The sequence below is a fragment of the Rhagoletis pomonella genome, unplaced genomic scaffold, assembly GCF_013731165.1.
Source record: "Rhagoletis pomonella isolate Grant_MI unplaced genomic scaffold, Rhpom_1.0 Rhpom_scaffold_00008, whole genome shotgun sequence".
Lineage (NCBI taxonomy): Eukaryota > Metazoa > Arthropoda > Insecta > Diptera > Tephritidae > Rhagoletis > Rhagoletis pomonella.
In genome coordinates this window covers 16,628,912-16,646,175 of record NW_023458562.1, presented here as the reverse complement: position 1 = coordinate 16,646,175, position 17,264 = coordinate 16,628,912, and the positions used below count along the sequence as shown (strand labels likewise).

The window sequence follows — 17,264 nt, the reverse complement described above, 5'->3', positions numbered from 1 at the left end:
GTTTTTGGCATTTACAGTCGGATCTTAAAGTATGCTTTTTTAAATTGTTTTATTTTTCAAAGTCCATTCACTAAGCACCCCGTTTTAGTACTTAGACCCCAGATTTCAATTCTGGTCACTCTAACGTACTACCCTAATATCCAATTTAAATTAAAGCTCACCAAAAATCATTAAATTTTTGCTAAGGGAGTAGATGTTTAGATTATTCCAGTAGAACTATTTACCAAAAAATATTTATTGCCGAATGTGTCGCCGAAAAATGTAAAAAGGAAACGCGTTGGGTCGGTGAAAAAAATATATATTTTTTAATTACCTTGCAAATATACTTTACATTCAGGTGTGTATGGCGAACCTTTTTTTGTTTTCTTGCAAGGTGGTACGGTCTAATGTATGTACATTAGACTGCATCACAAAAAAAAGTTGCCTGTTTTCCGGCGGGGTAACAAAATGTAGTATATTCTAAGACTCCTACCAAAATAATTCGAAAAAATATTTAGATTTAGGTGAGCTGGACCTCTGAAAATACCTCTAAAAATGGAATTTTTTATTAATAAAAATAGTTTCTTAAAGGATTTTTTTGGAAAAAATGCCCTCAGATGACAAAACGGTTTAAGCTTAAAAAATCTACATAAAAATATTAAACATTTTTATCAACGGAATCATAATAATGAGATTTTTGATGCTGTTTTTTTAACCTTTTGCACAGATTTGTGTAAGAAAAACTTGAATAACTGCACCGATATAGACTTATGAGGTATCAGTGGAAAGGTATTTTTCCCTTTTTATTTCTTTGCAAAAAGACTCATTCACGACCCAATTTTTTTCTTTATCAAATACCAACACGTCTTAATTCAACATAGAATGACACTCGTTTATCTTACCTTCCTCTTTCATACTTTGAATGAGATTATCCGCAAAGAAATTAAAAGGGTGAGAAAATACCAATGATACCTCGTAAGTATAAATTGGTAAGTTTTTTGGCTGAGTTACTCAAGTTTTTCTTAAACCAGTCTTTGAAAAAATTTCAAAAATCTCATTATGACTCCGTAGAAATTTTTTTTTTTATTTAATATTTTTATGCAAATTTTTTAAGCTTAAACTATTTAGTCATCTGAGGTAATTTTTTAAAAAAATATTGAAAAAAAAACAGTTTCTTTTATCAATTTTTGGAGGTATTCTCCAATCGGTCGAGCTCAAATAAATCCTAATATTTTTGCGACATTTTTTGGTGAAAGTCTTAAAATATAATAGATTTTATAATTCCAGTGGAAAAACAGTACCGATTTTTTTTTTTTGTATGGGGAGTGATGCAGTCTAATGTAAATACATACATACATACATACATACATATTGCATGAATAAATTGTATGCAGCCTTTACACTCTCCACTCTGCGACAAATGATTGCCTTTGGTTTAGCAATGCATATTTGCTTGGAAGCTAGTATGGAGCCAGCAGCATTTACAGCACCAACAGCAAAAAATTAAGTAAGTGATGAGGGTAGATATGCCAAAGCAAAAAGTAATATGTAAATGAGCGCCAATCTTGTACGTTTAAATGTTTGGGGATTCATACGAGTTAGGTTACCTTTCAATGCGGCACGTTTTTTATGAACATATCGCTCGTTAGCTGGAAGAACGACATACATACTTAAATAAAGAAAAAAAAAATATGTTGAATTAATGCAGACATGGCTGACAACCCTTGTTTTATATTGCGTAAAAAATGCATGGCGATGTTTGTTCCATAAGTAGCGAATTCGTTTACCGACGCGTGTGAAACGGTACTTATGTATACTCTGAATAAAATTTCTACTTTTTTGTTATTATTTCAAAGAGAGAAACCGGACTAAAGGCGGATTTCTCAAGTTAGTTTTAAAATTTATCTGCCTTTCAAACACAAATTTTGTTCTGAAAAAATGTGTTTGAAAGACGGATAAATTTTAAAACCTACTTGAGAAAACGACGCTAATCTTTAGAAAAAAATTTACTAATTTTTTTTTTATTTTTTAAGTTATGACGTTTTGCTAGCAAAAAAGTGGGAGTACAAACATACAAATTCAAATGTGTGCGCTATTTGCCTTACACTGTAAAACTTTTATTTTAATGATTCCTGTCATTTCATGAACAGCAGATTGTTATTGCTTTACATTGTTTTTTTTTTTTGTTTTGCTTTTTTTTTGTTTTGCTTGTTGTATTGTTGGTGATTTGAGACTCACTTAATTGAAATTTATTACTTTTTTATATGCTGAATATTTACATTTTGGAGTAATTTGACTTGCGCTAGAACATAAAAATTTAAACTGTAGTTGCCATGTTATTTGCAAATTGTTTTATTAGTATCAAATAAATTGCTCGAATAAGTAGCTATTTACACATTTCTCCCTTTTTTTTTGAGAATAGAAATCCTAGTCCTATAAGAATATCAGAAGAGGGATAAACGAAAATATTATGGCAAAAGCATCTGTCAAGAGAAGGTTGTCACATAATCAATATATTTAAAAAAAATATGTGTATAGTATTTAGGTACAGTCCAACCCAGGCCGACGATTTCAGGATATGGTTTGGACACAGTATGTAGCCATAAGCAGAAAATGCTCGATGGGTTAGAAATGTTTAGCCCAAGTAATGGATATTTGCCATATGTACTACATTTCTATGCGGCATTCTTCGTGAACTGAAGCCCCCTCCCACAAAAATTGGTTAATATAAAAAAAACTGTTATATTCTAGAAAATTCGGTAAAATTTATTTAGTTTTAAATGATGATTTCGCTCGCGGGGTTTCTCTGGGTCGCTGATCCATGAATTTTTAAAAGTCAAAATGGCGAATCCAATACGCCGAATTCAATAAAATAAAAAAACTCCAGGTCTTATCTGACGTTAATCCAGCTCAACTGCAAAAAATACTACTGAAGAGAAATCTAATATAGCGAGACGCAGCAATTTTCGTGGAGTAGCTTATTTTTTGAACTTTAGCTTACACTAAAAGTGTCATTATTTCAAAACTGGTCGCTCGTACTCATTGCATGTGTGCATTTGGAATCTTTATATATTGATATGTATGTATGTATATACGAACGTTTCTTGTGCACCCTACTAAAGACGGTTACTAGTAAAATAAATAAAGCATACAACTTTCCGCTTATTTGTAGTATTGACCTATTATTTGGCTGAATTGGCATCTTCTCACACACGAGCATTTAAATTATACTTCTTCGCAACGAAAACATGTACATATGTACATATCTATGTACACATTTTACACTTTTTCTTACTCTTCCAGACTCCTTGCTCGCTTCAACATTTTTATTTCATTTCAAATAGACTTTTCGCTCTCGGGAAATATGTATTATTATAATGGTTTTTTTTTGTATTGTTGTAGTAGCTGCTGCACCTTCTTTACGGCCATTGCAATAACGAAAGGAGTGCTGTTCACACTTTCTTTCTGCTGCCATCTATGCAATATATCAGAAGTTTTGAATGGCAGCACATAGAAATGTTATTGGCCAAATGAAGTTTGAAACCACTAGTAGCCGTCGGTCGGCTATTGCGAGTGCAACCAACAAGAAGGTTTCATAGTTAGTAGAGTAGTTGAATGGGCTACAGATGAACGTTCATACGTAGGTATATATGTATACAGATGGGCGCATGTAGTAGGTATGTATGCACTTTCTGGTTATTGGCATTGTTTGCGCCGTTGTTTATGGGACTATGAGATATTGCGGTAGGCGCTCAATTGCTTTTAGCGGCTGAAGGTAGTGGTGCCGTTGCTAACCGAAATTTATGGCTTGCGTGGAGTTGATTTATGGCAAATACTGTGCTTTGTGGTTCTTAAAGCAATTACCTATAACAATTATTTTATAATTTTTTTTTTTATATTCATCTTACTAAGCAGCAATGTGTTTGTTATCATGCAAGTGCGTAAATGCTATGTTAAGTTTGTACGTTTAAAATTAATAAGATATAATACATACTACATACGTATAATTTTCGATTTTTTCAACAAAAAATAAATAAATTATTAGGAATAGTTTGACTTTCACCAAAATATTTCAAAAAAAAATTACTAATTAAAATTTGCCAAAAATCAACGCGGATTTTTAGCAGCTTCAACATAGCACTTTCCTATAAGTACTCAAATTGAATGCGCTATAAAATTGCATACGTAGAATTTTTCTAAAAAATCTTATTAGAAAGTTGCAAATTAGTACGCAAATTAGTGAAATTTCGTGAGTTTTGCACAAAATTTAGAGATTTTATTTTTTTTATTGTAGATAGTATGAACTATATTTTCATAAAAAATTTTCGAAAATAAATTAGGATAAAAAACTTTGCGTACATTGCGAAAAACTCTTCGTGCCAATGCTTTTGTCCGGCACTGTATTTCGTATATAGTATATGTATATATGTATATGTATCTGTGGTCATAAGCAATAACCGAATAAGTCGACTTAAAAAAGGATTGAGTTACATATGTATGCTCTCGTATTTTGCAACTACTATCGCGTTTTTTTTTTTTGAATTCAGGTTTTTCAACTCAGGCGATTATTGCTTATGACCACAGGACATATGTACATAAATATCTATCGATAACGGTATCGATGAATGTAAGTATACAAAAGTATTGTTTAACATAAAAAATACGGAACCGCGTAGCTTCCTCCTATTACTAATAATTTAATAAAAAAATATCTTTATATCTTCATGTTAAAAAAATCCATATTTACATACTTGCTAAAAACTTTGTGAACTACAAATTTAAAGTTTCAAATTAAATGAACGATAAGACATGCACTGCTTTGTTTCTAAAATTTTTCCGCCAATTTTTTTTTTTAAATATGGTTCATTCTACAACAAACAACATTAAAATATTATTAATAAACCTTGTGTCAAACTCACGAAAATTTTCATGTAAAATTTCAACATTTTAATCAGATATTTTTGAACTTTTTTGAGTATGCAGTTTGTACCTAGCCCAATCAATTTTATTATAATAAAGTACAAGTTTTAAGTAGCTATAGGAGATACCATTGATTTTTGGCAATTTCTTTAACGCAGTCTTTTCCATACAAAAAAAAAATCGAAAATAATTTATGTATATGCAAAAATGCAAAACACCTTCAACAAAAAAAAAAACTTTTCAAAAATCAATGCGATTTTTTTTACTAGAATTTAATGGACTGCACATTCAAAAATAAAATCCAAAAAATCTGATTAAAAAGTTGAAAATTTTAATGAAACGTTGAACAAAATTTAGGAATTATATTTTTATGTTTTTGTTGTTGAATGAACCATATTTTTATAAAAAGTTGCCGAAAAAATATTAGAAAAAAACTTGTTGCATATACATACATATTGTGAAAATTTTGGCGTGCCAATACTTTTTGCCGGCAGTGTATGTAGTTTTTTTTTTAAGTACACAAACAAATGCACTATGTACATAACACCCAACCCCAATCCAAACACCCCTACCAAATGCAATAAAAATTCAAACTTTTCCGTCAGCATGCTAAATACGTATGTACATACATACCCATGCATATGTATAACCTTCAGGGCTAAAATAAATTGTAATACATATTTACATACATACCTACAAAAAAGCTCATTTCACTCTCGTTTTTGCTTACGCGAGAATAAAAAAGTGCGTGCGAAATAGTGCTCTCTCCCACTCTCCATCATCAACAAAAATCACTCATTTTCTCTATTTCCCGCTCGTCTTCTTCTTACATTTCCAATTTCATGCATTTCCTGTGTCAAATGCCGAATGTTGCAAGCATAGCAAAAACAAAATACATACGAAAGAACGCAACAAAAACAAAAAAGATAACTAGAAAAGCGCGGGGCGCAAGTTGCGAAAACAATAGCCACTAGTCAAAATGAACAAATATTTAGTTCACTCACACCGAACACATAAAGGATGGCTATAGCACTTACCTTTTAGCGTTAAGTATATTTGTCTCGTTCTTGCGTAGGGCGGCGCGCGCGCGTTTGCAAACGTTTAACGTGCCATAAACTGTTGGGCGAAGGAAATATAACGATTTCAAGGTGTAGCGCGACAATTCCAACTCACTATTGCACTCGCTCGCTACAATGTAATGTAAAAAGAAATTTTCGCCCAAATGTAATTGTAAGCGTACACGGCTCTAGAAATTAATCCATATACTTTAGCAATTTTTTTTTATTCTCTGCACTAATTCGCATTGCAAAATGTCAGCGCTTGCAGTTCCTGATCACTAAATAAACGTCAATTCACTCTATATTAAATGTCTACTTGCATTCTCCAAATGTAGATTGCAGAAGTTTCGTGTTGTTGACTACTTTTTTCCCAAAGTTTTTCTCATTAACTTTTCACTTGCGTTGAAGCACACGTGTATTTAACTATTTTAATTATTCCGCTCAACATGACGAGGCGACCACTGGAAATAAACTGAAATTTTAGTTGAGCTCCTGCTGCTGACTGACTTCAGCTGGTTGCGCTGTGGTCAATTTGTTGCCCGATGATTCCACTTTGGCTAAAAGAAAATGGTATGATGCTGCCGTCGTTTCGGTAGAGAGTTGTATTTGTCATTCGCACATGTTTTTAAATTGAAGTTAAAGTCTTGAAGAAGATGGCTGCCGTTGCGAGAGTTGATGTTCCGTGAATATTCTGCAGGTGCGAGTGAGACAGAAGTTGTCGCAAGTGATTTTCTGGAGAGTGCGCTAGTTGTGCTTGAAACAGCTGATTGTATGTAGAGTTGCATTGGGGTTTAGGTTTTTCAAAATTGCTAAAATCTACTTTGTTGCGGAATCCGACCCGGAATTAGTTTTATCGGAAATGAAAATCGATACCTAGGCTCGAATCGTAACAGTCCCGAACAAGCAACTCGCCACGTAAATATGCATGTTTTGGATTATACCAGTCGTTTACGTATTGTTCGTCTCGTAATTCAGTGTACGAGACGATCATTACGTTCACGACTGTTATAATAGTTACGCTTTATATGTACTGTGTTTATACGGTTTGATTACAATACGATGCCATAAAAGTATCGATACTAGTATCAAATGGGCATAGGAAATAAAATATCGCGCGAACGATAACATAGAATCACTATTCTGGAAATATATTAAAATAGAATTCTAAGAAAAACATTATAACGTGTTGTCTCTTCTTATAGATTTACGTTCTTTGCTTGTAATAAGATGATGTAGATATTGATGTTGCGATCCCGTACGAGTCCGGACTAGTCAGAAATAGTCAGAATCAGTCAGATTTTACTGGAAATCGATCCCGTACTCCGTTCTCTGACTATTGAGAGGACAAAAAAGAGAGTAAATACGGTTCTCTCTCTGTCAGAAGTTACCAGTTTTAGTCCGAGAATTTTTTGCTGGTAAATTCTGGTAAATGTGTCAAACGATCAGCTGCAGTGTGTTTGGCAACCAAATTGTAAAGAAAAGAAAAGTGCACTCTGCTAATTCATGTTGAAAAGTATTTGCTTACTTGTTTAAGTGGATTCAAATGAATTTGAAAGTATTTTTGGTTATTTACATGTCTGATCTGAGTGTGTTTACATATAAAAAAGCAAAAATTTACAACCAAAATTTGGAGGTTATGTTGAAGTTGATAGAAGTTACCATTTTTTATTAGAAAGCGATCCCGTACTTTTCAATGTTACTCTCTCGCTCTGAGCGAATTTTTATTTTTTGACAGTTTTACTAGTTTTAGTCCGGGGAATACGGGATTGCACCTACTAACTTGCACATAAAGCGCTTTGGACCAGTTCGCTGTGATTCAAAACGGAGGCATAAATCAAATTTCGACAGGCACAGAAATTCAAAAGTGTATTGACTCGAATTTGGTTTCAAATCGCTTTTTTATTTCTTACATCGGTTAGAAAACAAGTATAAACACATCATATTCATTTGACGCGAAGTGAAAAGAGGCTTATTTACAGCCCGTCTTAAATTTGAATCATTATTATGACAAATTTTAATTATTGTGCACTTCTATTTCGGTCCACCGCGCAAATTACTATTAAAGAAATATCGAAAAAAAATAACAATTTTTGTTTACTTTTGAACACGGTTTCAACGAGTGCGCTAAAATGATGACGGTGTAAACGAGTCAAATCGGTTTTTTGTTAATGCCGTCGTAAGTACAAACAAGATCTGGCAAGAAAAAAGTAATTTTCAGGCTGACATTTGTAATTTGGGCGCCATGTTATTTTCATTGAAATGAACCATAGGTAATCAAAAAATATGACGACGAAGCATAAAGAAAAAATTAAATCAATTTTTGAGCTCATGTTTACGCTAACTATTATTATTATTATTGTACGTGTTTTTTGCAATCAATTACCGAGCACTTTATTTTAATTATATTTGAACAAAAAGTTCATTGAAAAACGCTTAAATCACTGAAATAAACCACCGCCAAAATACACATAAAGAAAAATATATAAAAAAACAAATCAGAATAAGCAAAAATTATAATTACAAACGTCACACGCTTTTTTCTCAAATGCTATTGCAAATGGTTGCCTGTCAACCGGCCAGATCTGTTCTAATTGGTTTATAGAGTATATGATACATAAAGCGGTATCGAAAGAAAATACATATGTGGGTATCAATAGTATCGTCACCCTAGTACCGAATACCGTTTTACCTAGTATCGAAACAAAAGTATCGATACCAAGATTATATCAACAGTATCGCAACATCCCTAATCAAGAATAAGTAGGTTTTTGCTATATATGTACTTGAGTTTTGCTAGCAATTGCACAAATTAAACCGCTCTTTACGCACTGCAATGGATTTATTTTCTATCAACGCATAGATCAAAAACATGCAAGTAAACGAAAACAATTAAAATGTGTTGAAACAATTTCTGTGTTCCGATCTGCTAAATAAATTTGGAACCCTGGCGATTTGGCTGTGGGTCTGGAAACTCCCGCTGGTATTTTCCATTCATCCGTCTATTTCCTTATTTTATTGTGAAGCGAATTAATGCAATAATTTAGAAATCCACGTACTTCTGCAAACATGGAATTGGACGTAGTTGCTGACGTTGTGTTTGTTATCGAAGCCACCGCTGTGAACGGTGCGTACATGAACGAGCTAAAGAGCAATTACATTGTGCCCACTATTGAACATTTCACGAAAGGCTGGCAAGTGGACGATGGTGAATATCTCATCTCCGAGAGACATGCTACCCAATATGGTATAGTGATTTACCGCACTGCAGCGAGTTTATTAGATCCAGCTGTGTCCACATATGGGCCGTTTGTATGGCCCAAACAGGTATTGGATACTATTGAGCAGCTACCACTGGTTGGGGGCGGTATGGATTCATGTGCAAATATGAGTGAAGGGCTAGCTACGGCTCACTGCTGCTTCGAAGATATGAAGGAGCGGCGTTCGCGATTGATGATCGATGCTTTGAATGTGCAACGTCATTGCATACTGATTTGCAACAGCCCTCCATATTCCACACCCGTAATGGAATGTTGGAAACACATGGGCAAAACTGTAGAACAACTGGCTGCTTTGTTTCATGAGCGAAAAATTAATTTCTCTATTATAGCGCCACGTAAAATGCCCGTGTTGTTCAAGTTATTTATGAAGGCAGATGGCGATCAGCCGGTAGCAGCTAAAAATTACGCCAAAAATATCAGGCATTTAGTGCTTCTAAAAGGCTATCATTTGAAGGAGCGTCCACCAAGCCCGAATGCGAACACAGTGAATATTGGAGGAGGCGGAGTTATGCCTAATCAAATGATTGGACCTGTTGGCGCTGGTGGAAATCCGCAGCTGCAACAACAACAGCAGCAACAAGGTGGACCCATGCAAATCGATAACCAGCAAGGTTCTGGTCAGGTAACGCAAGGTCCACCACATTCGGTTGGTGGCATGAATCCAGGCCAACAGCAACAACCTCAACAAGGTCCTAGTGGACCACCAGGTTTAACACCACAACAGCTAATGCAACAGCAGCAGCAGCAACAACAGCAACAACAGCAGCAACAACAACAGTTTGTTAACCAAAATCCCAATCAAAATCCGAACTTCCAGCCAAATGTTAATATCAATCCCCAAAATCGGTGGTTATTCCAAGCAAACCAACAGCAACAACCAGGTCAGCCACGCCCACCATTCATGGGTGGATCGGGGGGTTTACCGCCAGGTATGGGACCCGGTGGGCCCATGGGTGGCCCTCAACAAGGTCCAATGGGTGGGCCTGGCCAAAATCCGAATTCGGCACTCATTTCACAGTTAAGTGCTCCGCCAAATCAGACAGTTAATCCGTTATTGGCACAACAACAACAGCAAATGCGCATTCAAATGATCAATCAGCATCAACAACAACAGTTGCAACAAATGCAACAGCAGCAGTTGCAGCAGCAGCAACAACAACAGCAAAACCAAGCCCAGCAGCAACAACAGCAGCAACAACAGCAGCAGCAGCAGCAGCAACAAGCTATGGGTAATGTTGGCGGAGGTCAGGGACCTAACCAAAACCCACCTGGCGCAGGCCCAGGTCCCGCTAACATGCAACAGCAAGGCCCATCCACATCGCAAAACTCCGGTGGTAATGATCCTTCTCAGCATCCCAGAGATCGTGAGAAGATTTGGTCTGGCGTACTTGAGTGGAATGAGAAAACCAAACCAGATCAACAAAAGGTGACACGTACGCTGCAATGCAGCGTAGCTACAAATATAAAAGATGGCGAAGCAGAGATCAAGGCGGAAAATTGGCCACCGAAATTGCTTATGCAGCTTATGCCCAAACATCTTGTTGGAAATATTGGCGGGCAGTTCCTAAAGGAATCTAAAATGGTGGTTTTTAGACCAACGCCCTGTGAGGCGCTTGATACACTTTCGAAAGTAATGGCGACTGGTTTCGCTGGATGTGTACACTTTACCAATCCCAATGGACCGGCTTGTGATATCAAGGTTCTAATTCTACTATACACCCAAGAGAAGAATGCTTTTCTCGGTTTTATACCCAACAATCAGACTATGTTTGTAGAGCGACTAAGAAAGGTAATACAACAAAAGCAAATGGGCCATGGCCAACAACAGCAACAGCAGCAGCAACAACAACAGCAGCAGCATCAACAGCAGCAACAACAACAGCACCAACAACAGCAAATGCAAAATGCCATGAGTAAGTGGGCTATTCATATCGGGTTATTTTGACATTATAACTACTATTTTTTGTACAGATCAAATGCAAAATACTTTGCCTCAGAGTGTGATGGCGCAGCAGCAACAGCAGCAGAAACCTACACCCATGGATGTGCAACATCAAATGGAACAGCAGCAGCAGCAGCAACAGCAACAACAGCAGCAAAATTACAATCAATATGCCCAACAAATGAATATGCAAATGGGTGGCCCCGTCGGTGGACCAGGTGGTCCCATAAGCCAGGGTGGGGGCCCACCACCTGGTGTCATCGGCATGCAGCTCGCTGATCAGATGGGTGGGGGCGGTCCAATGCAACATCAGCAGCAAATGACTTTGTTGCAGCAGCAACAACAACAGCAACAGCAGCAGCAGCAACAGCAACGCATGCCAATGATGGGTGGGCCAAACGCGCAGATGCAGCAAGTCTCACCACACGCTGCCGCCGCTGCTGCAGCGGCTGCTGCGGCCATGCAACAACAGCAGCAGCAACAGCAGCAACAACGTATGGTGCGGCCAATGATGAGCAATAATCCAGGCTTGCGGTTGCTCCTGCAACAACAGTCTGCGCCTGCGAATCAATTTCGGCCACAAATGGGCGGTGGTGGGGGGCCAGGCGGGCCAGGTGGGCCGGTCGGAGGGCAAATGGGAGGCGGTCCACCAAATCAGATGGGGGGCGGCGGCCCCGGTGGAGGTGTGCCAATGGGCGCCAACCGCCCATATGATGAAAGCAATTTTGATTTTATGTAAGTTGACGAGAAAGTTTCGATAAAAATGTATGTCTTTTTGTTTACGTATATGTCGATGTTAATGTGCTGTAAGCGGCGGCTTCTACATTTTAATAGTTGCTTAAAAATTGAAAATTTTTTGCATTTTATTTAATTAAAACCTAAAGCAAAGTAGGAACAATGTTACTAAGTAGACAGCGGATTTTTATGGAAAAAAATAAGATTAAAAAATGAACCATATAACTAAGCAAATTTTATTGCAAATTTATAAATTTTGCTTATAGTAACATATGTGGCACTTATTTGATAGCTTTATTTAAAAAATCGCTATCTAATAATAAGGAATATGAAAATGTTAGGGACAAGTAAAAAGACGCAAGGACACAATACTCTTTTACTTCAAATACTCAAAAAACACAGTATGTATTAGGGAATCACTAATTCATAAATCTGTGCAGTCTTGCACCAAACACGTTCTTATGTGATGAAATGTACTCTGGCATGGACTACATACCGACACAAAAAGCTAACAAATGTCAAAGCGCACATTTGATTCCATGGTAGCCATGCCAACGGTGCACCACAATCAATGGAAAGTAAACAAACTGGACATTTAAGATGACGAATGAAAGATACGAACGAGCACAGTCGGTAACAAATGAACAGATCGAAAGGGCCGAAAATAAGTGCGCAGTCAGCAGAAATCGATATATCCAAGTGGACTTTCGAAAGCATATCAAAGGTCGGACATAGTGGCCTGGTTCTTTTTGGGTCAACCGATAGCGCGGAAAAATGGCACAACGGCCACAAGCATGTTGATGTGCTGTAAATAGTGAAAATTCTTCGAAATACCAAAGGAAAGTGGTCGAGTGGAGGCCTAGAGCAGTGTTGATGAGTAAGCGTGCATACCAATGCATGGACGCGCTGCTGAACGCTCTACGCTGGCGGAAGAACATCTGCGACTGTTAGCTGAACTGGATTCTCTAGCCTTAAGCGATAGCTGCTGTGAGATTTGTCATTGCGATTGCTATAGCTCACATCGCAGCAGCTTGGATTCCGATAGACGCATTTGCGTAGAGGCATACGAAAAAATTGATGCCAACCCAGTACCACGAAGTGTTGATAATAATGAAAAGACAGAAAAATCAAAATACGCTGCAGTGAAACTGGGACCGTTATCAGTGCCACAACTCTTTCCCACAGTAGCTACGCCTTCCACTTCCATTGGCCACAATATTAGTAAAAAGCGGTCATCCCGTAAATCAAAAGGCACACGAAAGAAAAACGCCCACGAGATAACTGCATCAAATAGTAATTCAACTAAGCCTTCCAGTACACAAGCCATAACTAGCGTTAACCCAAAATCCAAAAGCGCCAAAAACACTCCGACAAATTCAAGGCGCACAAGTCCAAGTGTCGCCGACGCCTGTGGCAAAAGCGCTAAAGCAAACTGTAGCACTTCCGTGGCTGCTAAGCGCTCCAAAAGTGTCAGCAGTCTGCGTAGCCGCAGTCCCTCACCGTTGACTGCACCAGTGACGCGCAACGTCGCAAAGCGCGCAACATTCTATACGCGCGATTGTACAATTTTGCAAGACCTGCTAGGCACCCTCAATGACGATGAGCACAACGATGCTACTGCATCACTGCAAGTTAGCGGAAGGAGTGCTCTAAAGCAAACAAATGCAATTGGTGACGCGGATCCATCTGGCACCACACAATCCCACACACTGCCGCGTTGCGCTATCAAGTCAAAGGACAAAACAGAATCAAATGATGGGGCGCACACCTCTCTAACTTCACAGAAGCTTTGCGCTTCCATGGCCAGCCTCTGCTTGGCGCCTACAGTGCGGGTGGCTTATCAACAAGTGCCCGCACACGACAAACGTATACTCAACCGCATGGCGCACAAGCGCAGTGAGCGCGCCATCGCCAAGGAGAACGCCTGGTTGGCGCGCAAGTACTGGGAAAATGAGCGCTACGAACGCGAGCTCTTCAAATGTGCCCAGATGGAGGAATACAAGCGCGCCATACGTGACAAGCAATTCCAAGATTATCTACTGACCAAAGCACGCCTAAACGAAATTGCACAACGTGACCTGACAGAGCTGCGGCGCTTGCGCGAAGCTCTGCATCAAAAAGAGATCAGCACCAAGCGACGTCTTGACGCGTTGCGAGTTGAACGCGGCATAGCGGCGTGCCAGCGACGCTGCGAGGAGTTGCGTCGCGCGGAAGCAGTCGCTGTGCAACAGGAGGAGCAACAAATTGATGAGAAATTGCGTAAGCAGGAGTCATGCGTGCGTCTGAGCGAACGCTTACAGCGCGCCGAGCAGATACGCTCCGAAATGCTAGATAGCTATCTACGTCGCCTGCGCTACGATAATAACATGGAAGAGCTGCTGCATGAAGAGCACTGGCGGGAGGCGCAGCAGCAGGAGCGACAGCGGCTGGCGCAGCTAGAGGAGCATATACAGCAGAAAAGTGACCAGTCGCAGCGTTTTATCGAAGCGCGTCAACGGCGGCAAGAGGCTATTGCTAAAACGGCAAAAATTTCCGCCAGCCTACGGGAATTGGTGCGCAACTCAGTGACTCCTGAAGGTGGCGCGGCTGCGGATGTCGGCGGGGTGGGCGATGCTGTGAGCATAGGAAATACCATGCCCTTAAGTAAAGTGCTTTTAGATATACCATTCTCCAAGCTGTCAATGCTGCCGTAATTGTTTTTCGTTGAAATATATGTATGCACATAAGTATGTTACAAATAACTAATGGATACGCTTTTTATTTGTAAAGATTAAACAGCGTCGGGGAGAACACAACGCCTTGGGAACCCTCTTCTGCGTGGTCCCGGGTTTGATTCAACGCCGGCGGGGACTAGAATTGTGATTAGAGTTCGAACCAATTGGTACACTCTTTACTTCAAGAAGCCTATGAACCAAAATATCTTAAGGCTTGAACTAATAATTCAAAGTATTTCAAATAAATTTCGTGAAAACCATTTATTTTCAAATACTTTACAGCTTCGGCTACAAGAGCGAAACGAACTTGTCCAAAAGAATTTACTCACAAACGGACTGTGAACATTTAGTGACGCGTATTTGGTTGCTTAAATATTAAGCATTACATACAAAGCTATATAAAGACATACATAATTCTAATATGACATTAATGCATAAAACAAATTTATGAAAATTATTCGAGTTTTACCATAGCGAATTCTGACGCATTTTGTGTAATAAAAACTTGAAAAACTAAAATAAAATGATGGAATTCTATTAAAATTACCATCCAAACAATTATCGGCCGAAATGCGTCTATGCCGTTTCTACAAATACTTCATTTCGACTTCTATTTTACTTTCCTGATAATGAGCTTATTGTTTAAAATCGTTTTAGTTGGTTTGCCAATGGCTGTTGTCACATTTCCCATATTGCTAACCATTTTCGCGTTTGGTGCTAAGGTTGGCAATTTAATACTAGCATTTATGTTCGCTGCTGTTGCTCCTGTGGCATATGCGGCAGTCTCTTTGCCGTTGACTATTTTCACCCTCATGCCTTTGGACTGTAGTTTCTGAAGCAGCTCCATGGTTTTGTTGTGTTGTCCTGTGTTGGCCGTTATAGCGACTGGCGGATGCGTGCGTTTCACCTGCAATCCGCGTGTTTGTAACTTATTCAGTATATCATTGGTCTGCTGGTGAGTATCAACGCCCGCTTTCGCAGCGACAATGGCAGCAGGATTACATACTTTATTACTTGATAAGGGAGCTAGCGCGGGTGGTATCAATTGGGTTGAGTCTGCATACATCGCAGGCTGCGCTGCTGCAGTGGTGGTGACGGAAACGGTACGTTGCTGTGGTATAGCAGCCGCTGGCATTGTTTTATTGATTGCATTGGGTGCCGTTTTTATGCCATTTGAATTAACTTTTGAGTAGGTTATAGGATTTTTGACTAGCACTTGATTTTTAGTGCCATTTATTTGTGTTTGATTTACTATCGGATTAGGCACCAAATTTTTGTTATACGTTTGTGCACTTGTTTGAGGTGCAGGCATTGTCCTAATTTTCGATGCAACATTTGCTTTTGAATTGGTACCAGCAACAACCGAAGATAGGCTGTTCGGTTTCTTCTCCAATTTGATTGTTGCCGTTTGTGCTATTGTTTTGGCAACAATGTTACGTGCAACTGTCGGGCCCACTGTCGTCTTTGGCACATCAGAATTTCGCTTGACAGCTAGTTTCTGTTGATCTGGTTGCACATTCGCCTGTTCCATGGGTATATTTATAGTTTTACGTCGTTTACTAAGTACTTGCGAATCCGTATTTTGACAATTTTCGCGATTTTGCGTTTTGAGTTTCTTATTTCCCATTGTGTTCGTGCATAATTTTTCATTTATTACATACTTTACATTCACCGCGTCATTAAACTGCACTTGCTTAGGCGCCAACTCCAGCTTTCTCTTTGCAGCCGGATTTAGTAAACGCACTGATGGTTGATTGGTGGACTGTTGGATTTTTACTGGCAAGATTGGATTTTTCACCACTGCCGTTGGGTTGCATGTTTTGTTTGGAAAACGCTTTACCACAACGCCGCTGGCTTTTCCTTTAGTTGCATTTTCTTTGAATTGCACATACGGCCCCACAGCCTCCACTAGCTCCTTATATTCCATTGGCTTGTTATTACTAGATGCCGGCAATGAAGCGGCCGGTTGAGGGCTACCTACATCAGACTGAGTACCTGTAATATCTGTATACCAACGTGGATCTAGTAACTCTTCCTCTATTTTTATCAAGTCCAAATAGGCATCATCACCACCGTCATTTGCAGTCTCCGAGCTAATCGCAGGTTCAGTAGTGGCCAAGTGTACATCGGCAGGATTATACAATGAATACTGAAAACAACATTTATAAATAAGTATATACAAATCATAAGCACTGCCCGCTGCCACAGCACTCACTGTTTTATCTTTGCCAGTCCTAGTAACTTGCGCCGCTCCAAATTTTAAACCAATTACTTCTTCCTCAAAAAGGCGCTGGCCACAAGAGGTAGTCGCTAGATGTACTCGAAACTCCGGCACCTCCACAAATTCTGTGTGACACTGATTGCATATTAAAAATGTCCGGAAGGTCTCGTCCAGCAGCACTTCACCAAAACGTATGCAACGCAGCATTGCGTGTTGCAAGTTTGCGCGGTTTTTCAATCGATTATAATTAGCGTGCGAGTATTATATTTTTTGTTGTAATTTATATTTACTCTCAGTTTATTTGGTCTTTTTTGTTTAATAAACAAACCAATTCTGTCAATTCTGATTGTTGTGTAAAATTTAGATCGGCAAAAGGTAAAGTCGATATAACAGTGGCGCTGAGGAGGAAACATGTTT

The 17,264-nt window shown here is 38.7% G+C and overlaps 4 protein-coding genes across 5 annotated transcripts in view; 2 read left to right on the top strand and 2 right to left on the bottom strand.

Moving 5' to 3' along the window:
• LOC118744258 (7SK snRNA methylphosphate capping enzyme bin3) overlaps positions 1–6,446 on the bottom strand; it is a gene marked incomplete in the record, with an annotated part of 144,577 nt that extends 138,131 nt beyond the window's left edge. Inside the window, 1 exon segment of the mRNA XM_036477152.1 lies at positions 5,937–6,446.
• A 2,235-nt stretch (positions 6,447–8,681) lies between these two features.
• LOC118744255 (mediator of RNA polymerase II transcription subunit 25) lies at positions 8,682–12,087 on the top strand. 2 transcript variants are annotated; one of them, XM_036477149.1, is made up of 3 exons: positions 8,682–8,937; positions 9,002–11,148; positions 11,207–12,087. In XM_036477149.1, exons 2-3 carry the CDS (start codon positions 9,024–9,026, stop codon positions 11,914–11,916), a joined length of 2,835 nt encoding a protein of 944 aa, XP_036333042.1. In that variant the 5' UTR covers positions 8,682–8,937; positions 9,002–9,023; the 3' UTR covers positions 11,917–12,087. The 2 variants fall into 2 exon arrangements, with proteins under 2 accessions (XP_036333042.1, XP_036333041.1); XM_036477148.1 differs by having other exon boundaries at positions 8,682–11,148.
• An 81-nt stretch (positions 12,088–12,168) lies between these two features.
• On the top strand, positions 12,169–14,887 carry LOC118744256 (coiled-coil domain-containing protein 177). Its single transcript, XM_036477150.1, has one exon. The coding sequence runs from the start codon at positions 12,806–12,808 to the stop codon at positions 14,603–14,605; it is 1,800 nt and encodes a 599-aa protein (XP_036333043.1). The 5' UTR covers positions 12,169–12,805; the 3' UTR covers positions 14,606–14,887.
• On the bottom strand, positions 14,862–17,213 carry LOC118744257. Its single transcript, XM_036477151.1, has 2 exons — positions 16,842–17,213; positions 14,862–16,775 (listed from the first exon to the last, which is right to left on the bottom strand). The coding sequence occupies exons 1-2, from the start codon at positions 17,052–17,054 to the stop codon at positions 15,237–15,239; spliced, it is 1,752 nt and encodes a 583-aa protein (XP_036333044.1). The 5' UTR covers positions 17,055–17,213; the 3' UTR covers positions 14,862–15,236.
• Between the last annotated feature and the right edge of the window lie 51 nt (positions 17,214–17,264).